The sequence below is a fragment of the Hippocampus comes genome, unplaced genomic scaffold, assembly GCF_001891065.2.
Source record: "Hippocampus comes isolate QL1 unplaced genomic scaffold, H_comes_QL1_v1.1 scaffold41, whole genome shotgun sequence".
Lineage (NCBI taxonomy): Eukaryota > Metazoa > Chordata > Actinopteri > Syngnathiformes > Syngnathidae > Hippocampus > Hippocampus comes.
This window is the reverse complement of record NW_017805153.1, coordinates 4442039-4462646: the sequence shown is the minus strand read 5'-3', so window position 1 is coordinate 4462646 and position 20608 is coordinate 4442039. Positions and strand designations below refer to the sequence as shown.

Here is a 20608-nt window from a genome sequence, read left to right as displayed (position 1 = left end):
GAAAATCAAGCTCGGGGCTGTGGTGAGTCGTCATTTTCATGCACTTTGAATTTGCGTTGTATCGTATTTTGAAGGCATTAAACGTTACCAGAGCGATAAGAGTGTTGCGACCAGATTAGACGCTCCTTGTGTTTATTATTATATTTCGAAAACACCACAGTTTTCATGCAGCTCATACCATATTATTTTGTTGTATTAATCCACCACACCTTAAATGCCGGTCCCTGAAAATATTGTCTGACATAAACCGGTCCGTGGGGCAAAAAAGGTTGGGGGCCCCTGCTCTAGCTGGACACATGTGAGAGGAGGGAGGCCGACGGGATGCATTAAAAATTGAGCCATAATCCACCAAGAGCATCCTGGTGTAGCCCAGCTGCTGCTGCTGCTGCTGTCGGTGGCTCGGCAGAGATTGGAGAACTGCGTTGGTATCCCCTGTGAATCTGTTCAAGTGCTATGTCTGGAGGGCGATAGGCAGGGACAGCAGTTACTACAGTGGACAGTTTATCATGTTATCAGGTTACAAGGTGCAGGAAAGGGTGAAAGAACTTCACTTTGGACTGGCCACCCGGTGCGACACCTCGTTCGTGCATGCGTGGCGGCCCATGAAGCATTTTACCTCAAACTTGGGGAAAGAATAGACTGCGTGGCGCCGACAGCCATCTGAACTGAGCGGAGGACAGGTGGGATTCGATGCTCACTTCATGGTCCATCTGGTCTTTTAGAATTCCCCTCTCTCAAGCACAGAGCTCTGTCACCTGACCTGAAGACAGCGAGGCGGGCTCATCACTCTTGTCTCATCTCTTGTTTTGTTTCTCAATTTTTTTTTTTTTTACAGTTATCTGCAACTTCCGGTCACCGATATGTCAGGCCCTTGTCCTGGAAATCGGGGAGACTGTCCAGATTCTGGAGAAAAGTGAAGGTAAAGTGTTTCCTGCATGGATATGACAAACAATGGCTCAACTAATTGTGAATTTCTTTGCGTTAAAAGTCAATTTCAGTTTCATCACATCATAAATCATTTCCCCCACATGCTTTTGGTAGATTTTGTGAATGTCACCCTCTAGACACTTGGAGGGTGTGGTAGATTGTTGCTTGATCTTGGACACGATCAGGAGTTTCCAGGAATTCCTGCCGCTTGTAATATTGCCGCCAGTGTCTTCTTCGCAGCATCTCTGTCCGCTTTTCTTTTCAATTTTGTGCTACTGCATACGGAAATCTTACTTGAATGACAGAACTCAATCAGAGTCGCACTGGCAACAATGCTGTACAACACAAACTTAAATGTGATTGGTCAGTCCTGTCTGCAGTTGTCACAAAAGCTGCCATTTTCACAATGGAGAACATGTACCGACTGCACAAGCGACAGTGGAAGGTATTGATTTCAGCGGTGCTGCTATCGAAAATCCTTGGAATCAATTATTCCATCGATTGATTATTGATTAGTCGAGTAATCAGATACATTTTCATTTCGCAAGAGAGCTTATTGCAAAATAATTTTTTTCCGATGACTCTTTTTGAGCTGATTACAACTGTTTATTTGGAATTGTTGAAATGATTAAGCAAACCAAATAAACATCTATTCATCGGAAGGCTTATCCTCACTCGGTTCGTGGGCCAAATACACAACAGTGAAGTTGAAACTCAGAGCTGCTTCTTGGCTGCTGATTCATGCAAACGAAAGGCTGCCAGTTTGATATACACTTAGTAGGCTGGCTCAGGTTCAACCACGTCAATTTCAGGTTAGTCATACTACAGTTGGTAATTATATTCATAACACATGAACTTAACTATTATGCTTTCTGGAGATGAGGATTCAGTGACTGCTTTATTCCACGTAATGTGTCAGAAAATGGGGACTCATTTTGCGAAGGTTCATCGACTATTGTAGCTTCTATTCGATGCGCCTAATAATGCAGTGCACCCTATATATATATAAACAGTTTTAAACTAGGCCATATATATATTTTTTTTTTTTCTTAAACCTTACATTTGTTTCACTTCAAACTTTTTTTTGCATACAGATTTGTTTCTTTATCAATTTGAGTCTACATGATAAATCTGTTAAGGTTTTTCTGTCGTGACTGTTTTTTTTTCCAAGCATCTGAATAAGTTGGCATTTTAAAACAGAATTTATGGTGTGATGAATGAGAGACAGAATGCAATGTGGATAAAATATTTTATGGTCCTTTTTTGAAATTCCAGTGTGTGCTGTGTTTTTCTGTTCATTTACTTACCGGTATCTTTCTTTATTACTGGTATGTTAATTTATAGATTGTACTTTCTATATGGTTGCACAATAGGTGACCATAGTGCTTTGGTTTAATAACACACCAAAGACACACCTGTGTATGTTTTCGACAGGTTTCACAGTTTTGATTTTTGTCTTGTCCTTCAGGTTGGTACAGAGGCTTTTCAACTAAGAAGCCTTCAATCAAGGTAACTTTTTTTCAAATTGTTCTTGTTGTTCAGTCAGCAGATGGTGCAGTTGGTGTTCTCATGAAACAGTCTTCACGTGTACAGTGTTCTCTCGCTTTTCGCGGGAAATAAGTGAATTTCTGCCAAATAGAGGTTGATGTTTTTCTTTGTATTGACGGGGGCTGTGCATGAATGTGTAGTGAGTCAAACTGATTATCGAATTGGGATTTTAAGATCAATGCCGAATTAGAATTTTCCCATTCGAGTCTGAACGTTACATCGCGTTTGTTGCGTCACAAAGGAATGTTGACTGACCAAACTCCACGGACGCCCGTGTCACACTCTCGGAAACAGACAGTCACGAAAGCCAGTTGGACAGGCAATCAAGGCCTTTGTCTTTCATTGTTGGGCACCGTTTGGTGTCGATGAAACGCTACAGAAGTGCACTCGATTTACACTTATGAACAAATAGGATCTTTCATTTGTTGGATTGGGAGGCATTTTTCAGGAAAAGCATAGTGAGTACCGTAGCCAATTAGAGTTCATACGCTTGTTAACATGAACAGGAATAGTAAACGCAGATTCTGGGTGCAAGTTCGAGCTCTAGCAGGTAGTTGTGGCGATGAAGATGATCATGCTGGCCTTCACCGCAAATCTGTGAAGAACCTTGTGAAAAATGTGAGGTAAACCCACAAGAGATTATGGTCATCAATGAAAACCCAGCGATAGAAGCCACAATAATTGAACCGTGAAGTCCCATTTCATAGTTAGTTTAACCTGGACTTTGAGGTCAAACTGTTGTTTACTTCATCAAACTTTACAGTAACTTTTGTGTGGCGCCCTCGCTTTATTGTTTATTTGTTAGGATCCCCATTAGCTCTTCCCTTTGGCCCCTAAGGTTTAGGCACTGCAAGTCTTCATGGGGTCCGCTTAAAACAAGAGTGCATACATTTAAAAACATTCATTTGGAAAGAAAATACAAAAACAGTATACATTTAAAAAGAAAGTTGATTTGGAAAAAAAGCAACAGGTATTAAACCCCACATTCCATTTTAACATCATTTCATAAACAACGGTAAAAATTTCCTTGAACATCCTACAGTTACTTTCCCAAATATTTCTTTATTGGACTTTTGAATAGTGATTTCACGTGACAGTTTGATCATTGACAATGGTGTCAAGTATTCCTTCAATCAAGCCCAAATCCAGGAGACTTTGCTTTGAAACAGGGAACTCAATTCCGACATTGTATTTTCCTGTAGGAGCAACTTTTTACGGACCATCTTTATTCAAGATATGAAGTGGGAAGAAGCAAGGAAGTAGACCAATAGAACATCGTCACTGCGGACCGAAATCAATAACCTGCACTGCAGAAAATACCCAACACATATGAGAGAATGTTTTCGACAGCCGTAACATTCCTCCATGAGGAATTGTATATGCTGCAGAGTAGTCTGGAAACCCGAAGAACAAGTTGAATCCTGGAAAAGAGAGACCGATGCTTTTGAGGCACGCTCCCCACTGCTTTTAACAGGTGCATGAGGGGCTGAGGCATGATGGATTCATCTGAGCTTGGTTAAAAGAAATCACAAGAGCTGTCCATTCCCTGGGAATGGACTGTAGGTGTTTGTGACTGCAAGCTGTCCTTGTCCATTCTCATCAGCTATTTACAGTTCTTACTAATAACCCTCCATTTTGTTGTGCGCTCCGCTGCCCACACTGGTTCGCCCCCGTGCTCTCCGAGTGCTCACAGACTTAATTTCACTTGCGGTGGCTAATTGCTCACATCTGGCAGATTGGAAAGACAAGCTGCAGAAGTGACATTTGGCACCGTCTTTCTCAGCACTATTCTGCGTGTTCATCTTCTGCTTTGTTACCACTTGGAAATGGCAAGAGCCTGATGAAGGCTTTCGAAATGGTTTACCAATTGGTCCACTGCAGTTTGTGAACGGTTTGTTGTGACCTAATATACTGCTACGAGTCATGAAATAAGAGCGAGAGGGATCCCTCCTTGCCCCCTTTTATTATTTGTGTTATTAGCTAGTAAATTAATAATGACATGTCTTACACTTGACAGTAATTGCCCCTTTCCTAATTATAAATGGTCTCAATTTAGAGCGATCAAAGGATTTGAGATTTAACAGCAAGACCATGCGCACTTATTATTGAAAACTGTTGTGCAGTGTGTAAGCATTTTGCTTTATCTAAAAGCAATTTATAGCACTTTTTGTAACGTGTCCCCACTGGATTCTTCAGTTAAACATACAGTTATCTTTTTTTTTTTTCAAGATACTAATACATTTAAAAAGTGTGTCTAAATAAGTTGTAATGTCATTACAGGCGATGCTACATGCTATTCATTATTATTAGTGCCAGGCAGATTAACCGGACAGATGATTTAATCGTCTAATTTGAGCTCTTTTTAGCATTGGCCAAAAAAAAAAAAAAAAAAATTGGCCGATTTTCTCTCTTTTACAAATTAATGTAAAGCAGTCAATGTTCTGCCTGTAATTCAGATCTTTATTGTTGCAAGAGACCAAGAGAGAAGTTAGTTCATTCATTATTTACTTTTTTAAAAAATGTATTTATTTTTGGGGGGGAATTTGATTTTGCCTGTCATTCCATCTTTCCTATAAATTTAATACATACAATTTGTCTGTGGGGCGGCCCGGTAGTCCAGTGGTTAGCACGTCGACTTCACAGTGCAGAGGTACCGGGTTCGAATCCAGCTCCGGCCTCCCTGTGTGGAGTTTGCATGTACTCCCCAGGCCTGCGTGGGTTTTCTCCGGGTACTCCGGTTTCCTCCCACATTCCAAAAACATGCGTGGTAGGCTGATTGAACACTCTAAATTGTCCCTAGGTGTGAATGTGAGCGTGGATGGTTGTTCGTCTCTGTGTGCCCTGCGATTGGCTGGCAACCGATTCAAGGTGTCCCCCGCCTACTGGGCTCCAGCACCCCCCGCGACCCTAGTGAGGATCAAGCGGTTCGGAAAATGAATGAATGAATGAATTTGTCTGTGTTCAAATACTGTACATTCAAGATATGTATCATACGTTTTAATGTGTCTGAAGCATGTGCAAGTGATTTTCTGAGGCTTAAACGATCAAAAATGTTTTTAATGTCTTCATGCCATTAATACCGTATTAACATATGAACTATTTCTATTTTACATTTGCCTTTTTTGTGCCGTTTGATAAGTTAAATGTGTTTAAAGCATGTGCAAGCGATCTTTTAAGACTTAAACTATAGATTATTTTCAACAGTATGTGATCTCTATATCGGGCTTGGAACCGAACTGAAGCAATTAACGGGGATCTTTGTACAGCTTCTATTTTGTAACCCACAACACAGTCACAAATCTGCTCTCCAATCAATCAATAACCTAATCCCGTCACAGTGTGTAACAACTCTGTCCCTGTGTGTGTCCACAGGGTATTTTCCCAGTCAGCTATATTCACTTGAAAAAATCCACAGTGACCAACAGAGGGTAAGCTGCATTTATTTGACAAGATTCGACATGCACGCTGCACGCGTTCCAGAACTAATTGGAGTTTTGCGAAGGTTCATCAACTCAAACCTAAACTGTGCTGTGCTTGCATTCAGTAAAAGTGGAATGAGCCCAAAATATAATGACAACTATTGGACAGGAATTTTCCACTGAAAAACAAGAAGGACAAAGCTGCTGGTATACAAGTTATGATCAGGGGCCAGCCTCAGGCAATATTTTATATGACTCCCCTCTCCATTGCCTAGTTACAAGTCTACAAAATAAACTAGTTTGTCATTTTTGGATGCAGCCCACAGAAGTTACTCAGCGTCTCCAGAAGTGGGTAGAGTAGCAGTAGAAAATAGTACCGACTGTATTTAGTGTTTTGCGTGCAAGTGCAAATTTGGCAGAAAGCTCTGCGCCAAATTTCCATCTGTGTCGATGCACCTGGTGGAGTGGCGAAGGCAGACACATTCTGAGTTCGGCAGTCTTGTGCACGTGGATGCCCGACGTATTTCATTGATAAATATGTAAAGAGTGGGCACCAACCCCTCTGAATTACTGTAGAATGTGTTCACACCCACAGTGGTGCAAACCTCCATCTTTTAGATATGCCGGCTCGTCCTCGTCTGCGAAATGACCAACAGATTTTGTTTTGTCTAATTACAACTCACTTTTTTTGGCTTACAGTTCGGCCACTAGGTGGCGGCACAGTATCGTTACATTTGAAAGAAGAGGAAAAAACAGGTAGCGTCAGCCTTATTTTTGTTGAAGAGAAAAGAAAGATTATTGAAAGAGCATTTATATCGGGTGTGTCTATATTGTGGGGTGGTAGGGTGGGGTCTGGAAGTAACACCCGCAGTGGAAGGGGATTTACTGTTCAAGTGAACTATACGATAGAGATTCTTTTTTTACCAGTCAGTGATGGTCCCACAATTTGAGAATCACTGCTCTTCGAGATTGGCATGGTGGTGGTTGGCTGGTCACCACGTCCACCTCACAGTACAGATGTTTGAATCTGGCCCTGGCCTTCCTACGTAGAGTGCCTGTTCTCTCCGTGCCTGTGTGGTTTTTCTCCAGGTACTCGGTTTCCTCCCACATTCCAAAAACATGCATGGTAGATTGAACGCTCCCAAGTGTCGCGAGGTGTGATTGTGAGCGTAAATGGTTGTTTGTCTGTCTCTGCCTTGCGATGGGCTGGCAACCGGTTCAGGGTATTCCCCGCCTACTGCCCGAAGACAGCTGGGATAGGCTCTAGCGCACCCGCCACACTCGTGAGCATAAAGCAGTTCAGATAAAGGATGGAATTGGTTGGGTCCTATACAAGTATAATGAGGAGTAGGAATGTTTAGTTGCCTTAACTCGTGGAACTTACCAGGAATTCCCTCTCCAGCTGGGTTTCTTCATGTTTGCGCTCAAACAATTAAAAAAAGTACTGTACCAACTTTGAAATGTACATGATTCTACTTTTTCGCTCCAGGAGCTGAAATCTGGGAAGTCTGTTTTACTTTCTTGTGGAGTTAATGATGTGATGCATCTATTGCTTTTTCCCAAAGTGTTCCCTGCACTGATAATCACTTAGATTCATGGAGTGAGTAGCTTCAACCCTTGTCATGACAACAGTTGATGCACTGGCATGCTCCCTACATTTTGGTCTTGGTGCTGTGAGAGGGGAGCACACTGGTTGTCTCACCACAAAAAAGTTTCAGGTTCAAATCTCAGGCCATGCTTTCTTGAGTTGACATGTTCTCCTTTTGCTTGCGACTCTGTTTTACTCCAGAATTATGACAAGAAAGATGTTCGGTTCGCCTCCGTTGTGACACTGCGTGAAAAAAGCAAATGGGTTCCAAACAAACCCACAACTTTTCACCTGGAAGCTGTGAATGCATAATTTGCAATTTTCAGTGTCCTAAAATACTTCTGACAGTAAAGACTCATTTTAATACAAGCATCCATTGCAAAGATGGTACAGCACTTTATATGAAGGAGACTGGCTTTGCTCGCAAAGCTCCGCCTCTTTTAGCATTCACAAGTGCATCATTATCAGGTGTGAAATCACAACGAGCACCCAATTTCAGATTGTCATTTTAAGTGGTCGTCAGTGCCTCCACTGGACAAAATTAGCAAAGAACACAGTTCCTTTTTTTGAAAAATGGCAGCGACTGTATTTTCTGTTCATGGGTCGGACAGGACCCCCTAAGGTCCAGTTCTGGCTTATGAGCCATACCTTTGACACTCACGCTCTCCATTGTCAGTCCTTTGATTGACAGGCAATCAGGGCCGAGCCTAAAGATCTCGTAAAACAGACGAAATTGTCATCGCCTCCTGACCTGCACACGTGAAATATTTTTGTGAGAATTTGATGACACACTCTCTGCGTCCCGGTGGTTTGACCAATTCCATTTTGGCTTGAATTACACTCATTCCTAAATGTGTTTTGTGGTGGTGTGTCTCATGCACCCTCCTCTTCATGCAAATGTTTATGTCAGGTTGTGTGAGACGGCGGTGCCCCTCGAGGACCCCATCATCACCGAGACCACCTCGACACTGCAGGAGTGGGGTGTCCTCTGGAAGCAACTCTATGTGGTGAGTAGCTCTTAATTCATGCTCACATTATCACAAATAGGACAACAAATTCCTCAGCCCTGGCACACACATAACGTCAATTGGGTGGATTTTGCCCCGATTTTGCCTTTTCTTGACCAACACCCGACAATCTTATGTCTTAGAAGATTGTCCTACAAGGTTATCTTCCTGTGTCAGAGTGTCTTGATAATATGGTCCAAAACCAGACCGCCTGACAATCTTATTAACTCTTTCATTCCACAAGACGTACCTGTACGTCTTTTTAAAATTAGGCTCCGCCTACCAAGAACGTACTTGTACGTCTAAGTCTTTTTTTGCGTCATCGAGAGGAGGACGGTCTGATGCTATCTGTGAATAAGAATAAGCCGTTTGCATTGTAAATCCTGTAAAAAAGCCTTGCAAGATCAGTCAAAATCCAGTAAAACGCTGGGATTGAGGGGGTTGCTCCAGTGAAAATGGCTGGGATTGAATGAGTTAAATATTAGACGTGGTCAGTAGTTCTGACCAAAAAGCGACTCCATGGACTGTGATGTGAACGGAATGTAGCCAATCAAAGAAGTCCTCTAACCCAGTTGAGACAAGTACCTGTTGTTCGCAGACTGCCAAGCATTTTTTCCATTGCTTTTGAATTGCCAGTTTTAAAGCACTGGTCCTGACAACAACAAATATAGAGAGATTAAACATTTTATGAGCATAGATTTTTTTTTTGTCAATCATTTCAAACAGTGTCATTGTCCTGCACAACAAATTTAGAATGAAAGAAAATAACAGAGCTAACTATTAAGAAATGGACCAATCAGGAATAGTAATTACGCCTTATAATGTCAACATAACTAAGTTGCGCGCCTACATACGACGTTAGCATCATTGCTACTTGCAAATGCGACTTTCCACTTGAATCATTTGAACAAGTAGCACCCAGGTAATCAACAGGTTTCTTGTGTTGCCTTGTTTTTGACGTCTTACAATGTGCAACGGCTTCCTCCTGGATGTCGCTCTGGAGATGCCGCTTGGGGAGGAACTTCTCCTCTTAAAATAGCTTCATCTTCGGAAGTCACGGCTGGCCATCAGCTCTGCGTATCGTCAATTTGATACTCTTACTTTCTGTACTTACTGCATCTTCTTCCATTGATTGGTGGATTCTGTTTATTTCGTCTTGTAAACCAATGTTAGCAGAGGGACTCGGATTGGCTAGAGTCGTACACACTTCTGCCACATCAGAAAATTTGTTCACAGCCGGCACGTCTGTCTCTGTGTGGCCCGGTCCCAAATGGGCCGAGGCCCGGTACCGGTCCTCGGAATGGTGGTTGAGGAACCAGTTCTAACCGATGAAGAAGAACGCGGCAGTAAATAAAATATATACCCATACCTGATTTCGCTTTTTGTCTCAAAGTAGTTTCCCCAGACAGTGCTGTACCTGAAATGATCCAAAGTTCACGAACAAGTTCGTATTTCAGGTGATCATCGAGTGAATTTTGAATCGAACGTATTTTGGCCTGGCAAATGTTTTCTTTGTGAGATCACGGGTGATCACATGAGCTTTCTGTCACCGAGGACTTGTTTCGGAATCGGTGGTCCAAGACAATCTTCATGTGTGTGGTGCTTTGCATTAAGGTAATCGGAGCAGACCGCACACAATATGATCCGAACTGTTACATACCTGATTTTTCATCTTTATATGTGGGGGTGTGTCACTGATCAAGAATCTTTTCAAATCCGAAAAACCCTCGAATGTAGCAGGCCTTCGCAATAATTGCCAGAGCGGATCTAAGATTGGTGAGCTTTTCTGGGGTGATTTGTAAGCACAACAGTTTTTTTGTTGTTTCGCTTGCATCCGCCGGAGGGGTTTAACGGAAGAGGCTTTTCCAACACGCTGTTCCCCACGCACCCGATCCAACACACATTACCCGGACTCCTGTAAGAGATATTGCCTGAAAGTACAGTACACCTCATTTAGATCAGTCATGACTGTTGCCCTACTTTTTCTTAAGCTATCTATGTGGGACCAGAACTGGGTGCTGGACACAGATAATGGCCCACAGACCTGTCATATCCGATTTCATGCTCTGTCATTCAGGCCCTTGATTGATTTTGGCCTGCTTCACTTACTTCCTGTATCATCTTCAGTGACTGGGCAAAAGTGATTACTACAAACCTAAAGCATCCTTAATCCAACTCCAGGGCAGGCGGAATGGGTTGAGGCTGAGAGGATACGTTGCTGGGCTGGCACTGATATTCTTTTATTTTTTTAATTGTGAAAGTACATTTTTCTTTTCGGCGACAAAGGAGCCCAACTGAAGGCATCACGACAGTGATTGAACATCCTCCGATGCTCGAAGAATGTGAAACATTTTTGATTTAACGCAGGTGTGCCCATTGAGTCGTGGTAGACCGCGGACTGATCCCAAGGTGACCGCGAGGTGTGTAGGGAAAAGAAAAATGTCATGACAGGAAGTCAGTGTTGCCAACTTAGCGACTTTGACGCTATATTAGCGAGTACTCTGACCCTCTCGAGCGACTTTTTTCAAAAAAGTGAAAAGAAGTGATTTTCCTTTTTTCAAACTATTTTGTATCTGGCGGGGGAGGGTGGGGGGGGGGGTTGTGATGTTGTGATGCTGACACTGGACTGGTAGATCTCCGGGGGTAGGCTCCTTGAAAAGTAGCCCTTAGGACAAAAAAGGTTGGGCACCCCTGATTTAACGGCACTTGTTTGGCCGCTCACCTCCCATGTGACAAAGACCTTGCCGTCACAGTTGGTCAGTTTGTGGGATAATAATAGAATGTATCACAGATTGAATGTCGATAGACTTTATCTCATTGTTGCCAGTTTGAATTTGCTACATTAGCTTCAGCAATGGGCTAAAGATAACTTTGAAGAATGAACATAATTAGCCCTGCAGAAAAGATGCCTGTAAGGGCTCATCAACCCCAAATAAAATCTTCGACCCTGAGCAGTCTTGGAGAACAAGCAGTGTATTATTTAAGCCTTTATAATAAAATATTATTTCTGGTTTTTATTTCATGAAATGTTTTTTTTTTTTTTTTACCGTATAAAATGGAACTGAATATTTAACATTTGACATTTTTAGATCTTGTTCAAGCCATTCCTCATGGAAGGATTCAAGCAGTGAAAAGATCAGTGATGATTGATCAATTTTGAAGTGTCTAAAACTCTCAATATTGAATATCCAATATGAAAAAAAACAATCAGGGGTGGCCAAACACAGTCATGTAGTGGCCTGAGGCCACCAGGCCACTTTTAATGTAGAGCCCTGCGTGAGTATTGTGGCTCTGCTTAATCTTTGCATTAATGTATAAACAAAATGACAGAGTACTGCAGTTGTATCTTATCATTTGGGAGAACAGGGGCAAATTTATTTGCTTGTCCTTGGTCTGCAAAAAATTCCCACCAGCAGGTCAACACCGGAAAGGAATGTTTGTGTTTTAAACCTGTGGGCTGGAATCTCAGTGGGAACACACGGCCAGCGCGTTGATGTGGCGCCTTTCTCCCTTCAGGGTTCTCAAACCGCTTTCACTCTCTCTCCACACGATGACGAGGAGGGATGCTGCCATGGAATGAGTGGAATGAGAGTCATCAGATCAGACTGATGATGGGGATTCAATATCCTCCTTTTGATATTAGGGCTTACTTTGTATCGAACCAGATATCGTGAAAATGCTAGATGGCCCCCTAGAGACCATGTAGACTCTTCTCGCCGAAAAGAAGCTAAATGCTTACATGCCTGCCATTTTTTTTTTAGTTTGAGTGCATCTGAAGTTATGCATTAGGGGCAAGTGGAGCAGTGATTCAACAGATGCAGCAGATGGTTCTCTAGTGAAAAAGCACATGACTTTTTTGGCGTGAGTTATGTATTTCATTTTTATTATGCAGAGTATAAATCATGTTAAAAGTCATGATTTTGCTGTTTTTAATTTAGTCTTTAATTTCTTTTGGTAGCCCTCTGCCTCAAGTAGCCCTGACAAACATTTGTCTTGCATTCATTTCAACCCTCTTGGCACCTGAAGCGGATTCCAGATAAACTGAATTGAATCGAAGGCTTTGTCATAGTTCAATCAAAGATTCCCCTCGTGTGTGCTAACCGAGACTTTTTGGCTGATTTCACAGAAACATAAGGTTGATCTGTTCCACAAGCTGCGTCACGTGATGAATGAGCTCATCGACCTGCGTCGGCAGCTCATCCAGGGTCACCTCGCTCAGGACCAGACCCGTGAGATCAAGCGGCACATCACTGTACGCCTTGACTGGGGCAATGAGTGAGTCTCACCTTCACTTAGGACATCATTATCACATGTCTTAAAATTCAATCGATGCATAGATACTTTATTCATCCTGTGAGGGAAATTAAAATTTTCACAGCGGCAATATTCACAATCACACCAATAAAAAAAGAATTATCGCAGAAAAAAGAGTGTGTGTGTGGGGGGGGCGGCATGGTGGCAGACGCACCATCGAGCTAGGTAATTCATCATAATATAATTATGAGTTCGATTTCAGCTTTCTCACATCATAAAAGCATAATAATTGAGAAAAACATGAATGTATATGCAAGTTCCTGCATTGTGCAAGCCCCCTGATCATCCGGGTGTTACTTATAGCAAGCCTGCGATGCATGCACGTCTTCCCCCCGTGATCGTGCTTTAAAATGCTTATTGATGCTTCGATCAGAGTTTCCTGTCAAATGAACACACGACAAAAAGAATTACACACATTTTATATTTAAATCCAACATGGACTTGGTTTTAGAAACATTGGCGGTTTATTGCATGGCAGGAACAGCATGTTGGTCATTCCGGAATTGGGGGACATTTTGGCTTGAACATTTTTGGAAAAAAACGCTTTCCTCTTCTTCTACCATGCCAAAAAGGTTAAGATCACAGGCTTGCGTGCATGTTGTAGGATGCATGTTCCACGAATCAAAATTCTTATTTCAAATACATATTATGTTCATTAAAACAAACGTTCCCACGGTTTCAAGAGGCAGTCATGAAACAATGACTCTAAAAAAAATGAAATGAAATCCAAAATTCATTTTAACAGTAAAATCTGAGATTTGATTTGGACATGGAGGTGTGGGGATGGTCGAAGATAAAAATGGTGCTTTAGGGCGTACTCCAAATTGGCAAGCCATTCTTACATATTATTATTATTCCTTTTTTTTTTTTCAATTCGGTCTCAGGACAAGTAAATTTCCTCAGAAATTTCATGTTTTAATATTTTGTATGTGGATTATTTAAAACTGAACTCAATGTCCTCAAATTCTGGAATGACCGTGTATTTATTTGTTCTATTTCTTTGCTATTGTTTTAATATATTATTACTATGCTTTTTCGGAATTCATTTTCTGGCGGTTCTTTCAAATTATATTTAAAGTTGGAGTTTCGGTCGTTGAATAAATCGTTGTGACATCAATTAATAATCGTGTTTATGAATCATTATTTCAGTATCAATCAAAATACCCATAATTGTTTTGTTTCATAATTGGACACATCTACATTACTGTGTTTCACTGGTTATTAAGCAACCCCAAATACTGTATGAAAAACTTGAGCTCGTATACTTTGTACACCATAGTTAAGTTTATTATTGTAATTATATTGTTCATCTTCAAACTGACCGAGGAAGTTACGCTCATACTCCGCGATGAAGCATTAGTCATCTTAGTACATCGAGACTGATGAAGCATTTTCCTCACTGTCTGTCCAAACCCGTTTTCGAGTTGTGTTTGTAGACGAGCACGTGTCAAGCAGATTCAAGTCAGAGCACTTCTCCTTGGAGGAACTGGAAGGCCATATTCTGTCTGCTGCCGCTTCTCAAATCTAACTGAGCAATGACAGACATCCATAACCCAAATAAAGACTCAAGTGGGGGGTGCATCTTGATGGAGGCGGAGCTCAATTTAGCAACGCTGGCATTCAGATTTGCCACATCTGAAAGGAGCAATACTTTGAAATGCATCTTTAGGTTTGGAAACGTCCAGAATGTTGTCATCGATGGAGCTAACTGTGGTCGTTATGGTCAGTGCACTGCAGGGCACACTTGGCATGAGATATGGCGTGATCTCATTTCATGGTCAACATATCACAGCTGTTCATTGAGGCTGTACATGATGTCCAAGAATAGGATTGTGTTCGTCAACAAAGCTGCAGTACATGCGCAACTGTGGTGTACTTTCAAAAATGAAAGACCGCTTTTCGTCACATTTTGGAAAATCTTCATTATGACTTGACAGCACAGTTTATCCAACTTTAAAATGACAACATGCTGCGTTATAGTAACACTCCATGACAAACAAGGCCCCCTTTCTGCGATCACAAGACAGCACGAAGTCACGATTTCTGTTCCTGATTGGTTGATTTTTTTTGGGTGCGGTGATTTGTTGTACAGCACACCCATGTTGCTTCGAGGCGGGTTATCATGATGTCCGTCATGATTGTTGGCGTCCACTGCTGATAAAAAAAAAAATGCTAAGAAAATCATTTGATCGCAAACATATTTTGAACATGTGAAGGATGTATTTTTTACTTAAAATTGCTTTCTCTGAGTAACGCAAAGTGTATTCACGTCCTTTGATCTGTGGCAAAAGTACCTCGGTCATTGCAATGTGACGTTGCTTGACCGTCATTATTTCTCTCTCATCAGGCACCTTGGCATCGACCTTGTGCCCAGGAAAGAGTTTGAAATGGTGGACCCCGACCAGATCAGCATATCCGAGCTTTACAAACTGGTATGTTGTCCCGAATTATTCTTGAACCGTTGCATTCGACACAAACCCACCCCATGAATAAGTAAATGCAATAAATTAAAGATGTGAATGAGTGCTCTCTAAATTATAAAGTATGCCGTTTGCCTGCAGAATGTATAGACTACGTCTGCAGCATTACTCTGTGCGTGTATGAAGACAGAGTTTACTGTATGTGATGTAGGCTGTGTAAATAAGTGGACCAAATATCAAATCATCCAGAAGAAGGTGACTCACGAGACGGGGCGCATTTGGCTGTTGGAACAGCCTCCTGTGACCTGTCCTGTATGCTCCTTCCACCACCATATTGAGAGTGTCCTTCACTTGCAGGCACGTGACTTTTGCAAGCCAGCAATGCAGATGTAATGTCAAGTGACAGGAAAATACTACGGCTGAACCATTTTGAAAAAATGGTTCCCCCGACTCCTCAATATTGTGATTTCTATTTAATAAGTGAAATTTTTGAAGGTCCTCTTCCCGTCTAGTTTTTTTTTGTTTTGGTCTTAAAGGTTAGGCTTACACCAAAATAAAGGAAAGTGAACCATGAATTAATATGATGGAAATAATATGAAAGCCACTGTATTTATCTACTTCAATTAATCTACCACACACATGCACGCACGCACGCACGCACACGCACACACACACACATACACACGTACGCACATCCCTCTCTCTCTCTCTCTCTCTCTCTCTGTATATATATATATATATATCACTCACACACACACACACACACACACACACACGAGCCTTATAGTTGGGACCAAAACAAAGTCGTTTAATTTCTTTTAACTTGCCGCCTTTGTGATTTACAAATGGCATTGTACTGCACTGCAATGTCTTATTTGAAACTGATTAATTGTCCAGGACTAGAAGATACACAAATAAATTGTTTGCTTTCTCAAAACCTACCAAGCGGGTTATGTTAAATGGGGTACAAGATACTGGCTACCCAGTATCAGGTTAAAGAATGGACTAATAACTTTCCTATATTTTTCTGGCAAACTATTTATCACCCGCATGCCCCATCAAGAAAGTTTGCAGTTTGTCCTTGTAAAAAAATGTACTTAATGAGCACAAGCTTGTTTTTGGCAGTACTCAATGCTCTGGCAACTTTTCAGGTAGGGGAGAGAGAGAGAGAGGCGCTCTTTTGGGCTGCTGTGATGTGTGTGGGCGATAGCGGCATTGTCCTCGTCCCTCCCACACGTTGCTTCTTTTAGCGCTCGCTGCCACTCGGCGCCGTACGTAGGTGACGAACGTCCCAGTTCAAATATAGGCAAAGGCATGAGCTCGTGCTTGTCTGGAGCTGCGATGAGGGAAATAAGTTCAAAGCTTTTGCGGGAGGAGACAATGCCTTTCTTGGTCTCGCTTGTGACCTTCACTCTTTTTCCTTTTAGCATGTATCCAGCAGACACTGTGGTCAGCAAAGCACAAACCAGGTAAACGCAACTCAACATTTTTTTTTCATTTGTTGTCCAGTGATAATAGAGGGCCATTTGTGATCGAGTTTTTAAGGCAAGTGGTGCCGTCGGAGCCGTTACTCGGTGGATATTTTGAGCTGAAACTTGTCAGCCAATCTGACCACGGGTTCCTTGAGTCGCAGACCAAACGAAAGGGCCGAGATGTGCTGAAAAGTGATCAAGGTTTACGATTTTACCCTCATCTGAAGGTGTTTCTGAAGGCCATTTTTCCGACACTCCGGAACCCTTCATCTAATTATTCAAATTCTTGGTGTGTTGGACTCAAGCTCAAGTGGCCATGCCAGCCAGGCTCATCCCGTTGACAGACTTGTTCTTGTCACATTTCTACTTTTAGTGTCGAATGAATGACTGTGGAAAGATTCAAAGCTGCCCTGGCAACCTTCCATTTTTTTCTTGGAGCACCCCCGCTTCACGTATATGCTGTTTACGCCGATGGGGATCACTTGTAGTGTAAACAGCGTGCCATTACAAATAACAGTGCAGTAGAGTGTGGACTGGAGTGGACAGCAACTCGACTCAACAGCTGTAATTTAGATCAGCGCCCAAATGTACGGCATCACAGCTACCTCTGCTTGAAATCCGTCTCTATGATGGATGCATAATTCATTCAGGAAATTCAGGAACATATCTAAAAATGACCCTCTTGCAATGTTCAAACACCAAAAACTGCTTCTGCCTCCACATCAAAATTTCATGAGCCCCTCCTCTTTTGATCGCCAATCGACTGGAGCAGCACTGAATACAGAGTTTGACTTTACTCGCAGTAGTTGTTCCCTGAGTTTCTCCTTTTCTTGCCAGGCCGATAACGTGAGACAACGCCACGGCGACAGTTGCCGTGTCCCGGTGTCACACCACCTATTCATCAATCTGAAGAGCTTCACTTACAACAGTATCAGCGAGGACGCTGACGTCTTCTTTTCCCTGTATGACACCCGAGAGGCCAAACAGATCAGGTAGACGTACACCTCTGGCACATGACCGGATGAGTGCATGAACACGGATCAGTAAACGTGATGGCTTTGCAGTGAAAAGTTCATGGTGAAACTCAACAAAAATGGAGGACCAAAGAATCCCGAGAAGGTTGATCGTCTTTGTGCTCTCTTCACGGTAACGCTTTCCCCTTTCCACCCATTCCATTCAATTCAATTCAAGAGGCTTAGAAGCAACAGTGAATGTTTTGTTTTCACTCTGACTTTTCCATGTTGCTCTGCAGGACCTAAGCAGTAAAGACTTGAAGAGAGACCTGTACATTGTGGCACATGTCATGAGAACTGGTACGGTACTAACCGTGTGTTAGGGCTACTCAGTTCAACACATTTTAATCGGGATCATCGTTTTGGCTGCCATTATTCAATGAACTTTTCTGCATGTCGTTTAAAAATACAGATGTTTTCCCTGACATTGTGAAAAACTTGGATTCATAACCGTGACTATAATATTGATCAAAATATTTGGGAGCATTTGTGAATCATTTTGGCCATGATTGCGCTACCCAACCATGTATGCAATTATATTTATTAGTGTCCTCGCAGTGAAGTTCTTTTTTTTTTTTGTGGCTTTCCCCAGGTCGTATGCTTCTGAACGACTCAAAGAAAGGCCCACCTCATGTGATGTACCGACGACCGTATGGCTGCGCTGTTCTTGCTATGAGTGACGTTTTCCACACCATCACTGACCTCAAAGAGGAGAAGGACTTTGTGCTCAAAGTTTATACGTGAGTCTCGCAGCACAACGCACACACACTTGTACTTGAATACCATTTCCAATTTCTGAACCGTCTTGGCATTGCTGCGGAAGACCTAGAATTTGGTGCTATTTCTCGCACCACATAAACGTCATTGTCTCTGTGCCTCAGGTATCTTTGTTTGTTCCCCAAAGTGGATGCCACATTCCACAATGCAATGGAAAAGCTGCACTGCATTGTGAGAGGCTTTGGCCATTTTGGGCTAGTAGGAAAGACACTGCACAGTAATTTGCTCACATACTCGCTGTTATTTGCTCATCATAAATGGGTTTTCACCTGTTTCTATACTGCACATTTATTTTTAACTACACATCGATCGACATGAGGTAAATACAACATTGTAATGCAGCTGAAAGAGAATGATTACATTTCCATTCGTTTCAATGGGAAACATGACCTCGGTGAATTTTTCGGAATGAATGTTGAGAACGGGGTGACGGAAAGAATCAAATTTGTGACCCGAGGTTCCATTGTGCAATGTATTGTTCTTTAACATTTTTGGGGTTTAGTAGTTCCCCGTTACCACTCCGGTGCATTTCCACAATTCTGCACTACACAGTTCTCAGCCTCTTTTTATGTTTTCAGCAATTATCTTCAAATATTTATCATGTATTTCCAACCAAATCTCTGTTTTTGCTGGTTGGCAGGGTCTTCGAGAAAGACAAAGGCGAGGCACCCTGCACAGATCGCTGAGCTTGTGTGCCAATCAAAATGATAAAAACAGCTCAGCATTTTTCACAGTTTCTCAACTGTGACAATATGTCTGCTCTCGGGCAGAGGTCACTGAGACACGCTATCTCAGTAACGTGGTTGCGTTTCAGGGGATTTTGTTTGGAACAAAGGTCTCCAGAACAAAGAGCTGTTTTAGTGGACGCCTCTGCTAAGGCAACGGGTCCTTGCTTTTAAAACGCAAGCCGTGATTCAATGCTGTGCTGCCTCCAAACTGTCGGCTCCTATAAGGCTCCTGTCTATGCGTTTCCCCATGTCTTTCCCAGGGGCCTACAGGCCCACAGTAATGAAAAAGACTGGTCGAGAGCTGCCTGTCAGCTTTGCTTAGTGCTTGTGAGCGTTGGGGCTGACGTGCTACTTGATAGCAACTCCCCCATGCTGCTACCTTTTCTCCAGGAGGAAATCTGCTCAGGGACACATGCTGTTCGTGCAGTTCCCATGTGCACAATTCCTCCTCGCCCATCTGTTCCGCTAATGGCTTTGCTGCCAACTGCCCTACCTGCCTGTTTTTCTCTCCAGATGTAACAACGAAAACGAGTGGTACCAGGTCCATGAAAACATCATCCGCAAGTCCAACACCAAATACTCGGCTCCCAGCACCAATTACGGTAAACGCCGGGCTTCTGAGTATGCATTGCCTCCATTGGAGATGTCATCACTGTTTTTGCAACATATGGTGTGATCTTCACCATGTGTTTTTTCTAAACCACATGATGAGTCATTTATACCTCCCTCTGTCACTAGTTGAAATTTAGTTAAAACAATGACATTTGGGATGTACCCATGCCATTTTTTTTCAGATCGAATAGAAGGACTTACATATCAATACTCGCTAATTCCAAGTGTTGATACTTGATAATATCGCAAAGTTTTGCAGCTGTGATGAAAATGTGTTTTATTGCTATTACGTATATTTTTTTCAAACATGGAATACGTTTTACTCAGATATAAAACTCCTTAGAGAGTTACTGACGTTTTAACATTCAACAGTTATGTGGTGTCTCTGTCTAACAGTGATGTGTTCCTCGAGCCGGTCCTTGGCCTCGAGGACCGGCTCGAGGACCGAAGATCGGTCCTTGGTCCTTGGCCTTGGCCTTGGGAGTCAATTCCTTGGCCTTGGCCTTGGCCTCGGGTTGCCGGTCCTTGGACACAATGAGGGATTGGAGCCTCGAATCCCTTGTCCACAGGTATAAAGTGGGACCGAGGATCGCAAAAACCACGAAGGAATCATATAAATTCCATCCAGGGAAACGCATATTGATGGATTAAGCTGGCGCTTTAAAAGGGGCGGGTCTGCCACTGACAGGTGACAGTTAGCGCAACGAATAAAGAGCGGCATCACAGTTAGTTTCAATCACAGTTTGTTCCGTTCGCGATCGGCAGTTTAAATAGCGTGTAAAG

The 20608-nt window shown here is 42.4% G+C and overlaps 1 protein-coding gene across 5 annotated transcripts in view; it reads left to right on the top strand.

The window, feature by feature from the left end:
- LOC109515009 (dedicator of cytokinesis protein 3) overlaps positions 1-20608 on the top strand; it is a 69489-nt gene that overhangs the window by 11120 nt on the left and 37761 nt on the right. For 3 of the 5 annotated variants that reach the window (XM_019868539.1, XM_019868538.1, XM_019868537.1), the window contains exons 2-14: positions 836-919; positions 2396-2436; positions 5848-5903; positions 6594-6650; positions 8393-8489; positions 12616-12764; positions 15151-15235; positions 16651-16692; positions 17533-17687; positions 17760-17841; positions 17948-18008; positions 18301-18448; positions 19727-19815. In XM_019868539.1, coding sequence (XP_019724098.1) covers positions 836-919; positions 2396-2436; positions 5848-5903; positions 6594-6650; positions 8393-8489; positions 12616-12764; positions 15151-15235; positions 16651-16692; positions 17533-17687; positions 17760-17841; positions 17948-18008; positions 18301-18448; positions 19727-19815 — 1146 coding nt within the window. Of the gene's footprint in view, positions 1-835; positions 920-2395; positions 2437-5847; positions 5904-6593; positions 6651-8392; positions 8490-12615; positions 12765-15150; positions 15236-16650; positions 16693-17532; positions 17688-17759; positions 17842-17947; positions 18009-18300; positions 18449-19726; positions 19816-20608 lie in introns of those variants that run through there. The other 2 variants (XM_019868540.1, XM_019868541.1) reach the window with 2 other exon arrangements.